Genomic DNA, 14,212 nt, shown 5'->3' on the forward strand with positions numbered 1-14,212 from the left:
TTGTCTTTACATTCAGAATAAATGTAGAATGCATTTCGGCTGACTACATATGCCGACTGATGAGTTTTACTTTTACCCAATTTACCCAAAGGCAAATGCTAAAATGTCAACTTGTTGAAGTCACTCACTTAAGTGTGGGACAGAGATTGAACAGAAAAACAAATGGCTAATGGGAGAAATACACTGTAGGTGGCATATGGCTGTTTCGCACTTCTGTAACACTACATCTGTCATCACCATATAAAGTCTACACAAAGTGACTTATACAGAATGAAAACCACTTAAACAAGAACAAAACTAAAATATGAAATTTACCTGCATGCAACAAATCGTTTGGAAACAAAAGAGGTGTGAAACGCAATTTTGCATACTACCTGAAACTTTGTTGACATGACCTCTAGCCCTTCGATTTTGGAATCTTGCAGAACAGAGTAGATCGTAATGGTGTCAAAGACGTGAATGATCTTTTCAAGTCGTCGCTGGAAGGTATCAAATTTTCCAAAGATGTACACCTCACTAAAATCAAACTGCCTTTCAGAGGGGAACTGTTGTAGTGTTTCCTTTGCCTTATGGAAGTGACGTTGATAACACTGAAGTAGGAAATAGAAGTACAATATATGTCAAATAAACCTACGTCTAAAAAGGCTGATGAAAATGAATGAGAAATACTTCATAACAAGCGGGCAGTATGTTTACCACCAGAATAAATTGGATGTAATAAATCACCTCTTCTTGGCCATGAAAGAGGCCAGAAGGGTGTGGAAAATGGCAAGAGAAGTGCAGAAACAAGCAACAGAGGTGCAGAAAGAGGCAAGAGGGGTGCAGAAAGAAACAAGAGAGTTGCAGAAACAGGCTTGAGAGGTACAGAAAAAGGCAACAGAGTGCAAACAGAGGCAAGAGAGGTACAGCAAGAGGGAAGGGGATAGAAAAAGAGGGAAGAGGGGTGCAGAAAGGGGCAAGATGGGTGCAGAAAGAAGCAAGAGAGGTGCATAAAGAATCAATAGTGCAGAACGAAGTAATAGAGGTGCAGGAAGACTCGAAGTGCAGAAAGAAGCAACAGTGGTGCAGAAAGAGGCAAGAGGGGTACGGAAAGAGTCAAGACAAGTGCAGAAAGAAGAAATAAAGGGGCAGAAAGAGGCAATAAGTGCAGAAAGAGGCAGCAGTGTTGCAGAAACAGGCAAGAGAGGTACAGAAAGAAGCAAGAGGGGTGAAGAAATGTACTAGAGGAATGCAGAAAGAAGCAAGAGAGTAGCAGAAAGAAGCAAGAGAGTAGCAGAAAGAAGCAAGAGAAGAGCATAAAGAAGCTATGGAGGTGCAGAAATAGGCAAGAGGGGGCAGAAAGAGGCAAGAGAAGTGCAGAAAGGAGCAACAGAGGCGCAGAAACAGGCAAGAGTGGTGCAGAAAGAGACAAGAGAGGTGCAGAAAGAGACGAGAGGTACAGAAAGAGACGAAGGATGCAGAAAGAGGTAAGAGCTGTGCAGAAAGAGGCAGGAGAGGTGCAGATAGAGGCAGGAGGGGTGCAGAAAGAGGCAAGAGAGTTGCAGGAACAGACAAGAGAGACACAGAAAAAGGGAATGAGGTGCAAAAAGAGGCAAGAGGTACAGAAAGAAGGAAGAGGGGTACAAAAAGAAGGAGGGGTGCAGAAAGAGGCAAGAGGGATGCAGACTGAAGCAAGGAGGTGCAGAAAGAAGCAAGAAAAGTGCAGAAAGAAGCAATAGAGATGCAGGAAGACTCAAGAGAAGTACAGAAAGAAGCAGCAGAGGTGCAGAAACAAGCTAGAGGGGTGCAAAAGAGGCACAACAAGTGCACAAAAAAGCAACATAGTAGCAGAAAGAGTCAATAAGTGCAGAAAGAGGCAGGAGTGTTGTAGAAACAGGCAAGATTGGTGCAGAAACAGGCAAGAGGGGTACAGACATTTGCAGGAGGGGTACAGAAAGAAACAAGACAGGAGCAGAAAGAAACAAGAGAAATGCAGAAAGAAGCAACAGAGGTGCAGAAATTAGCAAGAAGGGGCAAGAGAAGTGCAGAAGGAAGCAACAGAGGTGCAGACAGAGGCAAGAGGAGTGCTGACAGAGGCAAGAGAAGTGCATAAAGAAGCACAACAGAGGTGCACAAGGAGGGAACAGTAGCACAGACCGAGGCAAGAGACGTGCTGAGAGGGGGAAGAGGGGTGCAGAAAGAGGCAGGAGAATTGCAGAAACAGGCAAAAGAGGTGCAGAAAGAGGGAACAGGGTGCAGACAGAGGCAAGAGAGGTACAGAAAGAGGCAAAAGGGTGCATACATTTGCAAGACGTGCAGAAATTTACAATAGAGGTGCAGAAAAAAGCAAGAGCAGTGCAGAAGGAAGCAAGAGAGATGCAGGAAAAGCAAGAGAAGTGTAGAAAGAAGTAACAGAGTGCAGAAAGAGGCAAGATGGGTGCAGAAGGAGGCCAGAGAAGTGAGGAAAGAAGCAACAGAGGTGCAGAAAGAAGCAAGAGGGGTCATACATTTGTAAGAGGGGTGCATACATTTGCAAGAGAGGTACAGAAAGAGGCAATGGGGTGCAGAAAGGAGCAACAGGGGTACAGAAAGAGGTAAGAGGGGTGCTGAAAGAGGCAAGAGAATTGAAGAAAGAAGCAACAGAGGTGAACAAGGAGGGTTTAGTAGTGCAGAACCAGGTAAGAGACGTGCAGAAAGAGGGAAGAGGGGTGCAGAAAGAAGCCAGAGAAGTGCAGAAAGAAGCAACAGAGGTACAGAGAGAGGCAAGAGAATTGCAGAAACAGGGAAAAGATGTGCAGAATGAGGGAACAGGGGTGCAGACAGAGGCAAGAGATGTGCAGAAAGAGGCAATAAGGGTACATACATTTGCATGAGAAGTGCAGAAATCTGCAAGAGAGGTGCAGAAAGAGGCAATAGGGTGCAGAAAGAGGCAAGAGAAGTGCAGAAAGAAGCAAAAGACTTGCAGGGAGGAAAGAGGGGTACAGAAAGAGTTTCAGAAAGAGGGATGAGCGGTGCAGAACTGTGCAAGAGATGTGCAGAAAGAACCAAGAGCAGTGCAGAAAGGACCAACTGAGGTACAGAAAGAGGCAATAGTGGTGCAAAAAGAAAGAAGCAACAGAGGTGGAGAAGGAGGTAAGAGACCTGCAAAAAGAAGGAAGAGAGGTGTAGAAACAGGCAAGAGAGGTAAAGAAAGAGGGAACAGGAGTGCAAAAAGAGGCAAGAGAGGGGCAGAAAGAGGGAAGATGGGTGCAAAAAGAGGCAAGAGTGGTACAGAAAGACACAAGAGGGATATGGAAATCAACCGAGTTGTAGAAAGAGGCAACAGAGGTGCAGAAAGAGGCAAGAGAAGTGCTGAAAAAAAGCAACAGAGGTGCAGAAAGAAGCAAGAGAAGTGATTAAAGAGGCAAGAGATTTGCAGAAAGAAACAAACAAAGTACAGAAAAAAGCAAGAGAAGTGCAGAAAGAGGTAAGTGAGATGCAGTTAAAGGCAAGAGAGGTACAAAAATGTGCAAGTGAGGCGCAGAAAAAGACAAGAGGGGTACAGACCTAGGCAAGAGAGGTGCAGAAAGAACCAACAGAAGTGTAGAAGGAGGCAAGTCAACTGTAAAAAAGGCAAGAGAGCTGCAGAAACCGGCAAGAGGGATGCAGAAAAAGGGAATGGGGTGCAAAAAGAGGCAAGAGAGGTACAGAATGAGGGAACAGGAGTGCAGACAGAGGCAAGAGAGGTGTTGAAATTCACCCAAGGTGCAAAAAGAAGCAAGAGCAGTGCAGAAGGAAACAACAGAGGTGCAGAAGGAGGCAAGAGAACTGCAGAAAGAGTCAAGAGAGTTGCAAAAACAGGTAAGAGATGTGAAGAAAGAGGGAACAGTAGTGGAGAACGAGGCAAGAGAGGTGCAGAAAGAGGAAAGAGAGGTACAGAAAGAGGCAAGAGGGGGGCAGAAAGCAGCAAGAGAGGTGCAGGAAGACTCACGTGAAGTGCACAAACAAGCAACAGAAGTCCAGAAAGAGTCAAGAGGGGTGCATACAGAGGCAAGAGTTGCAAAAACAGGCAAGAGATGTGCAGAAAGAAGGAACAGGGATACAGAAAGAGGCAAGAGCGGTGTTGAAAGAAGAGAGAGAGGTGTTGCAATAGGCAACAGAGGTGCAGAAAGAGGGAACAGAGGTGCAGAAAGAGGGAACAGGGGTGCAGAAAGAGGCAACAGAGGTGCAGAACGATGGGAGATGGGTGCAGAAAGGGGCACAAGGGATTAGAAAGAGGCAAGAGGGATGCAGAAAGAAGCAACAGAGGTACAGAACGAAGCAAGAGAGGTGCAGAAACAGGCAAGAGAAATGTAGAAAGAGGCAAGAGAAGTGCTAAAAGAAGCAAAAAAGAGGCAAGATAAGTAATTAAAGAGACAAGAGATTTGCAGAAAGAAACAAAAGAGGTGCAGAAAAAAGCAAGAAAAGTGCAGAATGGGACAGAGGCATGACAGGTACAGAAAGAGGCAAGAGGAGTGCATACATTTGCAAGACGGTGCAGAAATTTGCAATAGAGAGTTGCAGATAAAAATGCAAGAGCAGTGAAGAATGAAGCAAGAGAGATGCAGGAAAAAGCAAGAGAAGTGTAGAAAGAAGCAGCAGAGGTGCAGAAAGAGGCAAGAGGGGTGCAGAAAGAAGCAAGAGAGTTGCATAAACATGCAAAAGCGGTGCAGAAAGAGGGAACTGGGGTGCAGACAGAGGCAAGAGAGGTGCAGAAAAAGGCACGAGGGATGCATACATTTGAAGTAGGGGTGCATACATTTGCAACAGATGTGCAGAAAAAAGCAAGACCAGTGCAGAAAGAAGCAACAGATGTACCGTAAGAGGTAAGAGGGGTGCTGAAAGAGGCAAGAGAAGTGCAGAAAGGGGCAAGAGAAGTGCAGAAAGAAGCAAGAGAAGTGCAGAAAGAAGCAATAGAGGTGCACAAGGCGAGTGCGGTTGTGCAGAACCAGGCAAGAGACGTGCAGAAAGAGGGAAGAGGGTGTAGAAAGAGGCAAGAGAAGTACAGAAAGAGGCAAGAGAATTGCAGAAAGAAGCCATAGAGGTGCACAAGGCGAGTGCGGTTGTGCAGAACCAGGCAAGAGACGTGCAGAAAGAGGGAAGAGGGTGTAGAAAGAGGCAAAAGAAGTACAGAAAGAGGCAAGAGAATTGCAGAAACAGACAAAAGAGATGCAGAAAGAGGGAACAGGGGTGCAGACAGAGGCAAGAGGGGTGCAGAAAGAGGCAATAGCGGTGCAGAAAGAGGCAAAAGACGTACAGAAAGAGGAAAGAAGGGTATAGAAAGAAAGTTTCAGAAAGAGGGAAGAGGGTTTCAGATATTTGCAGGAGAGGTACAGAAAGAAGCAAGAGCAGTGCAGAAAGAACCAACTGAGGTACAGAAAGAGGCAAACGTGGTGCAAAATGAGGCAAGAGAAGTGCAGAAGGGAGCAACAGAGGTGAGGATAGAGGTAAGAGAACTGCAGAAAGAGGGAAGAGAGGTGTAGAAACAGACAAGAGAGGTGCAGAAAGAGGGAACAAGGGTGCAGACCGAGGTGCAGAAAGAGGCAAGAGTAGGGCAGAAGGAGGATAAAGAAGTGAAGAAAGAAGCAACACAGGAACAGAAAGAGGCAAGAGACGTGCAGAACGAGGGAAGAGAGGTGTAGAAACAGACAAGAGAGGTGCAGAAAGAGGGAACAGGGTGCAGACACAGGTGCAGAAAGAGGCAAGAGAAGTGAAGAAAGAGGCAAGAAAAGTATATAAAGAAGCAACTGAGGTGCAGAAAGAGGCAAGAGAGGTGTAGAAAGAGGCAAGAAAAGTGCAGAAAGAAGCAACAGAGGTGCAGAAAGAGGCAAGAGAGTTGCAGAAAGAGGAAAGAGAGGTGTGGAAATAGGCAACAGAGGTGCAGAAAGAGGGAACATGGATGTAGAAAGAGGCAAGAGAGGTGGAGAACGATGGGAGATGGGTGCAGAAAGGGGCACGAGGGGTTAGAAAGAGGCAAGAGGGATGCAGAAAGAAGCAACAGAGGTACAGAACGAAGCAAAAGGTGCAGAAACAGGCAAGAAAAATGGAGAAAGAGGCAAGAGAAGTGCTAAAAGATACAACAAAGAAGCAAGAGAATTAAAGAGACAAGAGATTTGTAGAAAGAAACGAAAGAGGTGCAGAAAAAAGCAAGAGAAGTATAGAAAGGGGCAAGTGAAGTGCAGAAACAGACAAGATTGATGCAGAACTAGGATAGAGAAGTGAAGAAAGAAGCAACATAGGTGTAGAAGGAGGCAATAGAACTGAAGAAAGAGGCAAGAGAGTTGCAGAAAGAGGCAACAGAGGTACAGAAAGAGGGAAGAGATGTGCAGAAAGAAGAAAGTGAAGTGCAGAAACAAGCAACAGAGGTGCAGAAAGAGGCAAGAGAGGTGTAGAAAGAGAAGCACAGAAAGAAGCAACAGAGGTGCACAAGGAGGGAACAGTAGTGCAGAATGAGGCAAGAGAAATCAGAAAGAGGGAAGAGGGGTGCAGAAAGAGGCAAAAGTACAGAAAGAGGCAAGAGGGGTGCATACATTTGCAAGAGAGTTGCAGAAACAGGGGAAAGACTTGCAGAAAGAGGGAACAGGGGTGCAGAAAGAGGCAAGAGAGGTACAGAAAGAGGCAAGAGGGGTGCATACATTAGCAAGAGGGGTGCAGAAATTTGCAAAAGTGCAGAAAGATCAAGATCAGTGCAGAAAGAAGCAAAAGACATGCAGAAAGAGGCAAGAGGGGTACAGAGAGATGGAAGATGGATGCAAAAAGAGGCAAGAGGGGTGCAGAAAGACGCAAGAGGGGTGCCGAAATACACAACAGAGGTATGGAAAGAGGCAAGAGAAGTGCAGAAAGAGGCAAGAGACGTGCTAACAAAAGCAACAAAGGAGCCGAAAGAAGCAAGAGAAGTAATTAAAGAGACAAGAGATGTGCAGAAATAAACAAAAGAGGTGCAGAAAAAAGCAAGAGAAGTGCATAAAGAGACAAGTGAGATCAATCAATCAATCAATCAATCAATCATAGTATTTGGAAAGCACACTATTTACCCGTGAGGGTCTCAAGGGGCTGGGGGAAGGGGGAGTGCAGAAACAGACAAGAGGGGTGCGGAACTAGGCAAGAGAAGTGCAGAAAGAAGCAACAGAGGTATAGAAGGAGGCAAAAGAACTGCAGAAAGATTCAAGAGAGGGGCAGAAAGAGGGAACAGGGTGGTAAAAGAGGTACAGAAAGAGGGAGAGGTGCAGAAAGAGGGAAGGGGGTACAGAAAGACGGAAGAGGGATGCTGAAAATTGCAAGAGTGGTACAGAAAGAAGCAAGAGCAGTGCAGAAAGAACCAACAGATGTTCTGAAAAAGGTATGGGGGTGCAGAAAGAGGCAAGAGAAGTACAGAAATGAGCAAAAGAGGTACAGAAAGAAGCAAGAGAACTGCAGATTAAGGCAAGAGAGGTACAGAAAGAGGCAGGAGAGGTACAGGAAAAGGGAAGAAGGGTGCAGAAAGAGGCAAGAGCGGTGTAGAAAGAGGAGAGAGAGGTGTGGAAATAGGCAACCGAGGTGTAGAAAGAGGGAACAGGGGTGCTGAAAGAGGCAAGAGAGGTGCAGAACGATGGGAGATGGGTGCAGAAAGGGGCACGAGGGGTTAGAAAGAGGCAAGAGAGATGCAGAAAGAAGCAACAGAGGTACAGAACGAAGCAAGAGAGGTGCAGAAACCGACAAGAGAAGTGCTAAAAGAAGCAACAAAGGAACAAGAGAAATAATTAAAGAGACAAGAGATTTGCAGAAAGAAACAAAAGAGGTGCAGAAAAAAGCAAGAGAAGTGCAGAAAGGGGCAAGTGAGATGCAGAAACAGCAAGAAGGGTGCAGAACCAGGATAGAGAAGAAGAAGAAAGAAGCAGCAGAGGTACAGAAAGAGGCAAGAGGGGTGCAGAAGGAGGCCAGAGAAGTGAAGAAAAAAGCAACAGAGTTGCATAAACAGGCAAAGGCGGTGCAGAGATAGGGAACTGGGGTGCAGACAGAGGCAAGAGAGGTGCAGTAAGCGGCAAGAGGGGTACATACATTTGCAAGAGGGGTACATACATTTGCAAGAGAGTTGTAGAAAAAAGCAAGACCAATGCAGAAAGAAGCAACAGTGGTACAGAAAGAGGTAAGAGGGGTGCTGAAAGAGGCTAGAGAAGTACAGAAAGAAGCCAGAGGAGTGCAGAAAGAAGCAACAGAGGTGCACAAGGAGGGTACAGTAGTGCAGAACCAGGCAAGATAAGTGTATAATGAAGTAACAGAGGTGCAGAAAGAGGCAAGAGAAGTGCAGAACGAGGCAAGAGAATTGCAGAAACAGGCAAAAGAGGTGCAGAAAGAGGGAACAGGGGCAGGAGAGGTGCAGAAAGAGGTAATAGCGGTACAGAAAGAGGCAAGAGAAGTACAGAAAGAAGCAAAAGACTTGCAGAAACAGGAAAGAGGGGTATAGAAAGAGTTTCAGAAAGAGGAAAGAGGGGTGCAGAAATTTGCAAGAGAGGTGCAGAAAGAAGCAAGAACAGTGCAGAAAGAACCAGCTGAGGCACAGAAAGAGGCAAGTGTGGTGCAAAATGAGGCAAGAGAAGTGCAGAAAGAAGCAACAGAGGTGGGGAAAGAGGCAAGAGAACTTCAGAAAGAGGAAAGAGAGGTATAGAAACAGGCAAGAGAGGTGCAGAAAGAGGGAACAGGGGTGCAGACAGAGGTGCAGACAGAGGTGCAGAAAGAGGCAAGAGTAGGGCAGAAGGAGGCCAAAGAAGTGAAGAAAGAAGCAACACAGGTGCAGAAAGAGGCAAGAGAAGTACAGAAAGAAGCAACTGAGGTGTAGAAAGAGGCAAGAGATGTGTATGAAGAGGCAAGAGAAGTACAGAAAGAAGCAACTGAGGTGCAGAAAAAGGCAAAAGAGTTGCAGAAACAGGGAAAAGATTTGCAGAAAGAGTGAACAGGGGTGCAGTAAGAGGCAAGAGAGGTACACAAAGAGGCAAGAGGGGTGCATACATTTGCAAGAGGGGTGCAGAAATTTGCAAAAGTACAGAAAGAAGCAAGATCAGTGCAGAAAGAACCAACAGAGGTGCAGAAAGAGGCAAGAGGGGTGCAGACAGATGAAAGAGAAGTGAAGAAAGAAGCAAAAGACATGCAGAAAGAGGCAAGAGGGGTACAGAGAAATGGAAGATGGGTGCAAAAAGAGGCAAGAGGGGTGCCGAAATACGCAACAGAGGTATAGAAAGAGGCAAGGGAAGTGCAGAAAGAGGCGAGAGAAGTGCTAAAAATATCAACAAAGGAGCAGAAAGAAGCAAGGGAAGTAATTAAAGAGACAAGAGATTTGCAGAAAGAAACAAAAGAGGTGCAGAAAAAAAGCAAGAGAAGTGCAGGAAGAGGCAAGTGAGATGCAGAAACAGACAAGAGGGGTGCAGAACTAGGCAAGAGAATTACACAGAGCCAGACTGGTAAGTCCGGGCACCGGGCAATCCCCCAGTAGGCTGGATGGGGTGGGGGCCGGTTTTGGGACAGGGGGCAGTTCTGTTGTTGGGGCCAATTTGGCCGTGTCGGACCGACTGCGTCAGTCAGAGACAGTCACATTAAGCACAACCAGGCCCAGCCAGGCCACTGGGATGGCTGGGCCTGAATGTGCTTAATGTCACTGTCTCTGACTCATGCAGTCAGTCCGACACGGCCAAATCGAGCCCAGGCCTGGCCTGAGCACAACGATTCTCAATCTCTCTGTATAATGCTCCCCTCTCTTCCTATTATTCCATCTCTTTCTTTCTTGCTCCTCACTTTCTGAAAACTGTGACTTGAAGAAACGGTTCACAACCTCGCTTTCCTTCTTCCATTTAGTTGTTTCTGCGGGAAATTCCCCTTTTTCTGACATTTTTCTATTCCAAAGTGCAGCCTCAGGATGGAGAGAAATAAAAGGTTTTAAATATGAAAAAAATACATAACGAAATAAAGCAAGACAGAGTGGTTGCAAAGTGGCCAGATTGGTTTTATTCACATCCAAACGCATCAGCCTCACTTTACAGACTTTGCATGAAGCACTACTTTTGTTTTCTCGTCTTTCTTTGAACAGCATTGTTGTCCCCAGGTGGGGAAGTGCACCATTCCTGGATGTATTGCAATACCTGGTTGATGGGTGGATTGGAAAACAAAATGTGTACTGTGGCTCTGTGTTTATGGATGTGGTCTTTTTAAACCATACTTCTTACGTTTTGTAAGGATATAAGCAATGGACATTGAAACGGTTCCCTTCAAGGCCCTGGAGTCATGTCCTTAACTTTTCAGGAGAAACCACTCGCTGATTTCTGAATAGTGAGTGAGAGATTGTTAAGGTAACCATGTTGTTTCTGCTTACTTACTTAATCTTGCATTCCCTATGAGAGTTTGCTTTCACTTTTTTTTTTAGGAAGCATATTACTCTTATCAAGTGCATAATTTGAATTGAGCCACATCCAAGTGTTTATAGCGGGCACAATTAAGTTGTAGCTGAAGGCAGTGCAAGTTTCTCTCAGTGGGGCAGTATGGTGTTCAGTGGGGAGAGAATGTGGCACTATGGCCAGAGCTGTTGAATTTGGAACTGGGGAACCAGGTTCAGCCTTTATGACCAGACCACTTTTCTGAGGGAGCATATTCTCATGCTAGACCTTAGAAGGCCCCACTAGACCTTAGAAGGCCTGATGTTTTAGCATAAGCAGGTGTACCTAGTGGTGTCAATTGTGGGTTAACCTTGAAGGCTGTCCACCACAACCCATACTAAAGTTCATCTCCAGTCTTGCAGGCAGGCCTACGAAGCAGCACACCCTAGAGCAACAGTGATCCAGTCACTGTGACTCTGTTATTGAGGTCACATGAACCTTGAGCAGGTTAGGGCGGTGCGAACAGTGTGACCGCACTGGGTACCTGTTTTGGGTGGGTGCGTAGTGTTGCAAGTATATTATGGTTTTTAAAAAACTTGCAGCCTCCTTCCTGTCCTCCAGCAATTTTCAGCAACATAAAAAATGTTATGATAACTTCGGTGATTAAAGTTCTTCCTGGAGAGAGATCAGAGTTTTGTCTAGTGGAAGGGTTGACTCCTGGAAAGGTAGCACAGAGGGTTAATGTGCCTGCTGCCAAGAACATGTACCATGCAGATCACAAAATGCACATAATGTTAACTAGGTTAGTAGGTTACTGCTTTGGTCAGAGAGATCTTTCTGTTACTTTCAGTTTATAAGTTAAAATCCTAACATAGAACAGTGAGCTATTAAACTATACTGCCTGCTAGTATGGTTGTCACGTGGCTTCTACACCTTGTAGTCCTTTGTCTTATGTAACATTTCCTATACAGTGATTTACACAATTATAAACGATTGTCTCTGTGTAGTGTGTGTGATGTAAAGTGCTCTGACACTGTACATGTCAGGATCTAGCATAGAGGCGCCTGCCTGGCCTCCTAGACTACAACTCCCAGGAGGCCATGGACGAGGACACACGCTATGTAAGGAGGGTGGGCCCGAATGGCGTCGTGCGTTATTCTGTTGTTTGGCTGTTTCCGGGTTGTGAGTTCCGGGATGTTCAAGGGCTACGATCCTGGAGCCTGTGAGGAAACCTGGCGCATCGGTATGTTTAGAGAAGACTGAATACGCTCGAGAGTTGAGAGCGTTGATGCAGGCGGACAGCCCCTCCTTCGTCTTTCTGGATACAGCGGGGAAGTTGTTCTAGAACGAGGTGAGCGGGCGCGAAGCAGAATGCTTCTCGTCTGAAGTGAGTGACTGAAGTTCTGGGCATTGGTACGGCTGTACTAGTTCCTAATTACAGTGACAACGGAACGCGGTGGTTAATACCACGCATCACCGTTACGAAGTGGCATGTGGTGAATGTTCTTCATGGTCTTCTGAAATGTACATACCAAAGCGGGCAGCAGTGGTAGTTCTTACTATACTTCGCCGTGTTTGGAGGACTAAAAAGGATTGATAAACTATCTTCTGGGCACTGTGGATTACAAATGCCAAAGCGGGAGGCAGTGGTACCAGTTACTACACCTTGCCGTATTTGGATGTTTTATTGGTGATACCAAAATTGATACTGGTTTTAGCTTTCGGTGAGGTGAAGGAACCACATCTGGCCAATTATTTTCTGTTCTGGGGATTCAAAGGAAGGAACTATTATTTAGACGCTCGCCAGTCTTGGGGTACAATTCCCTGCCTCATTCTTTGTTGTGCTTCATTGCCTGATTTGCTGAGACTCTGACCTTTGAGAAAGAGTTCCCATATTTATTATATTTTTTTTTCTAGGAATCATCTATGTACTGTTTTAGTCGAGGTGTTCTTAAATGCAATTATTAACATATATGCTTATGTTGCATAGGTGGAGAAGTATCTTGAGTATGTTGGAACTATTATTGAAGCAGGAATTCTAGAGGCGTGCTCAAGGTGAATTGAATTACACTAGTGAGAAATTACAAGAGTAGACTGTATCCTTGAATGTATATTCATTGTGTGTTCTTTATTGCAGGTTTCCTTTTCCCCGCTGTTCCCTTCCTACCCTTCCCTCGCCCGATGGCTCGAACACTCTGTATTATATATATGTCAGTGTGTTGGTGAGGTCAGGAGGTGGACCATTCTTGCTACGTCTGGATCCTGCGGAGTGCGACCTGACAGTACACTGGTATGAGTGGTGCTGTAAATCAAATGAAATGCATCTGAGAAAGAGTGTGGTTATGGAGACTTGGAGGGGACTGTTAAAGGGTGGTAGTGAGGGAGTCTGAGGCGTAGGTGATCATTGGGGGCACCAGCAAACATTGATGCACAGGGCACCACCAGCACTAAAGCCGGCCCTGCCATCGAGGCCAGTACACCTCACCCATCGGTACCTCCATTGGCTTTGTTTCAGCAGTAGTAGCTGCAACTCACCAAGGATCGGCAATGCAGGATGTGCACGTACATCAAACTAAGTTTGTAAACTTCACAGTCTCCCTGCTTCATGCACAAGCACTTTTAACATGTGCTGCCTGCTTTTGAGCGACGTAAATTATGCAACAATGGGGGACAAAATGATGCTGCAGTGTTGACTAAATTATGCAACAAAAAAAAGCCTGCAGCGTAATGCAATATATTTTCTTATACTTTATTATTCGACATTTTTACACATGTTAAGTCTCTGCAAAGATTCTGCCTCATTAGTGTCAGAATAACATACATAATGCAGCAGTGAGAAAGGTGATCAGTCAACCTTTGCAAAGGGCCATCCACTTTGCAGCAACTCAAGTCACGGTTTTTAGCAACTTTTTATCCGTTTGAGCTACAAAAATGATTCGTTAAAACTGTAAGATTATGCAGTGGATGATGTATTATGTGGCAAATATGGCAGAGCCATAATTATATAGAAAACATTTGCAAACTAGGATATTTTGCCAATCATGTTTGAACTGCTCTATGGAAGAAGGAAGGAGAAGTGCTAATGAGAGAAACTGCATGGCTTGGAGACAAATGGCTTATGATTACACTTTTTTTTTTAAACATCTTTTTATTGAAAGAAAAACTGTTCCATCATAATACACACTTAGGAGCAGTGCAAGCGCAGAATTAGCTTACAGTGTAGAAATCACATCAGTCCAATCATTAACGGTTAATGGGATGTTTCACCTCCAGTTCAGTGTACCCTCTAGCCTAAGTCCGTTCTTCAGCCCGTTCCCTGCTCAGCCAACCACCTACCCTCCTGACTCTCCCTCTTCCCCCACCCCTCCTCTATAGATGCAGCCCGAAGCTGAGCCTAAAATCATAGCCTCCCTGCAAGGAGGAAACACAAACAAACCATGGGCGATTCCCGACCCGGGAGGGTCTCTCTACTCATCCTCCGAGGCATCCATCCACTCTCCCCTGTATCTTCTCCAGGCCTGCCAGATCTTTTCCCATTTTTTTGGGGCAGCCTCTACTGTTATATATGACTTTCTCCGCCCTCTGGCACCAGTCCAAGTCCCGCTCCCATTTCTCTATTGTCGGTAGCAAGTCACTATCCCACAGACGCGTGATATTTCTCTTACCCACCATGCTCGCAAAAGCCAACCACACCTTCTCTCCCTTTGGCCATGTTACCTCTCCCGTGACTCCCAATACATGCCACCTGGCCTCCAGCGGCACCTCCGCCCCAACCACCTCTTCCATTATGGCTGTCAACCTGACCCAGAGCGAATTTTGGAGCGAATTTTGGGGCAATCCCAGAGGATGTGGAAGAATGTACCTTCGTACCCACA

General features: G+C 45.7%; 1 protein-coding gene across 1 annotated transcript in view; it reads right to left on the reverse strand.

The window, feature by feature from the left end:
• DNAH5 (dynein axonemal heavy chain 5) overlaps positions 1-14,212 on the reverse strand; it is a 5,605,957-nt gene that overhangs the window by 4,218,744 nt on the left and 1,373,001 nt on the right. The window contains exon 11 of the mRNA XM_086967405.1: positions 375-590. Within this exon, the coding sequence (XP_086823531.1) occupies positions 375-590 (216 nt within the window). The remainder of the gene's footprint in view (positions 1-374; positions 591-14,212) is intronic.

Source organism: Lissotriton vulgaris, chromosome 4_1 (assembly GCF_964263255.1).
Source record: "Lissotriton vulgaris chromosome 4_1, aLisVul1.2, whole genome shotgun sequence".
Taxonomy (NCBI): domain Eukaryota; kingdom Metazoa; phylum Chordata; class Amphibia; order Caudata; family Salamandridae; genus Lissotriton; species Lissotriton vulgaris.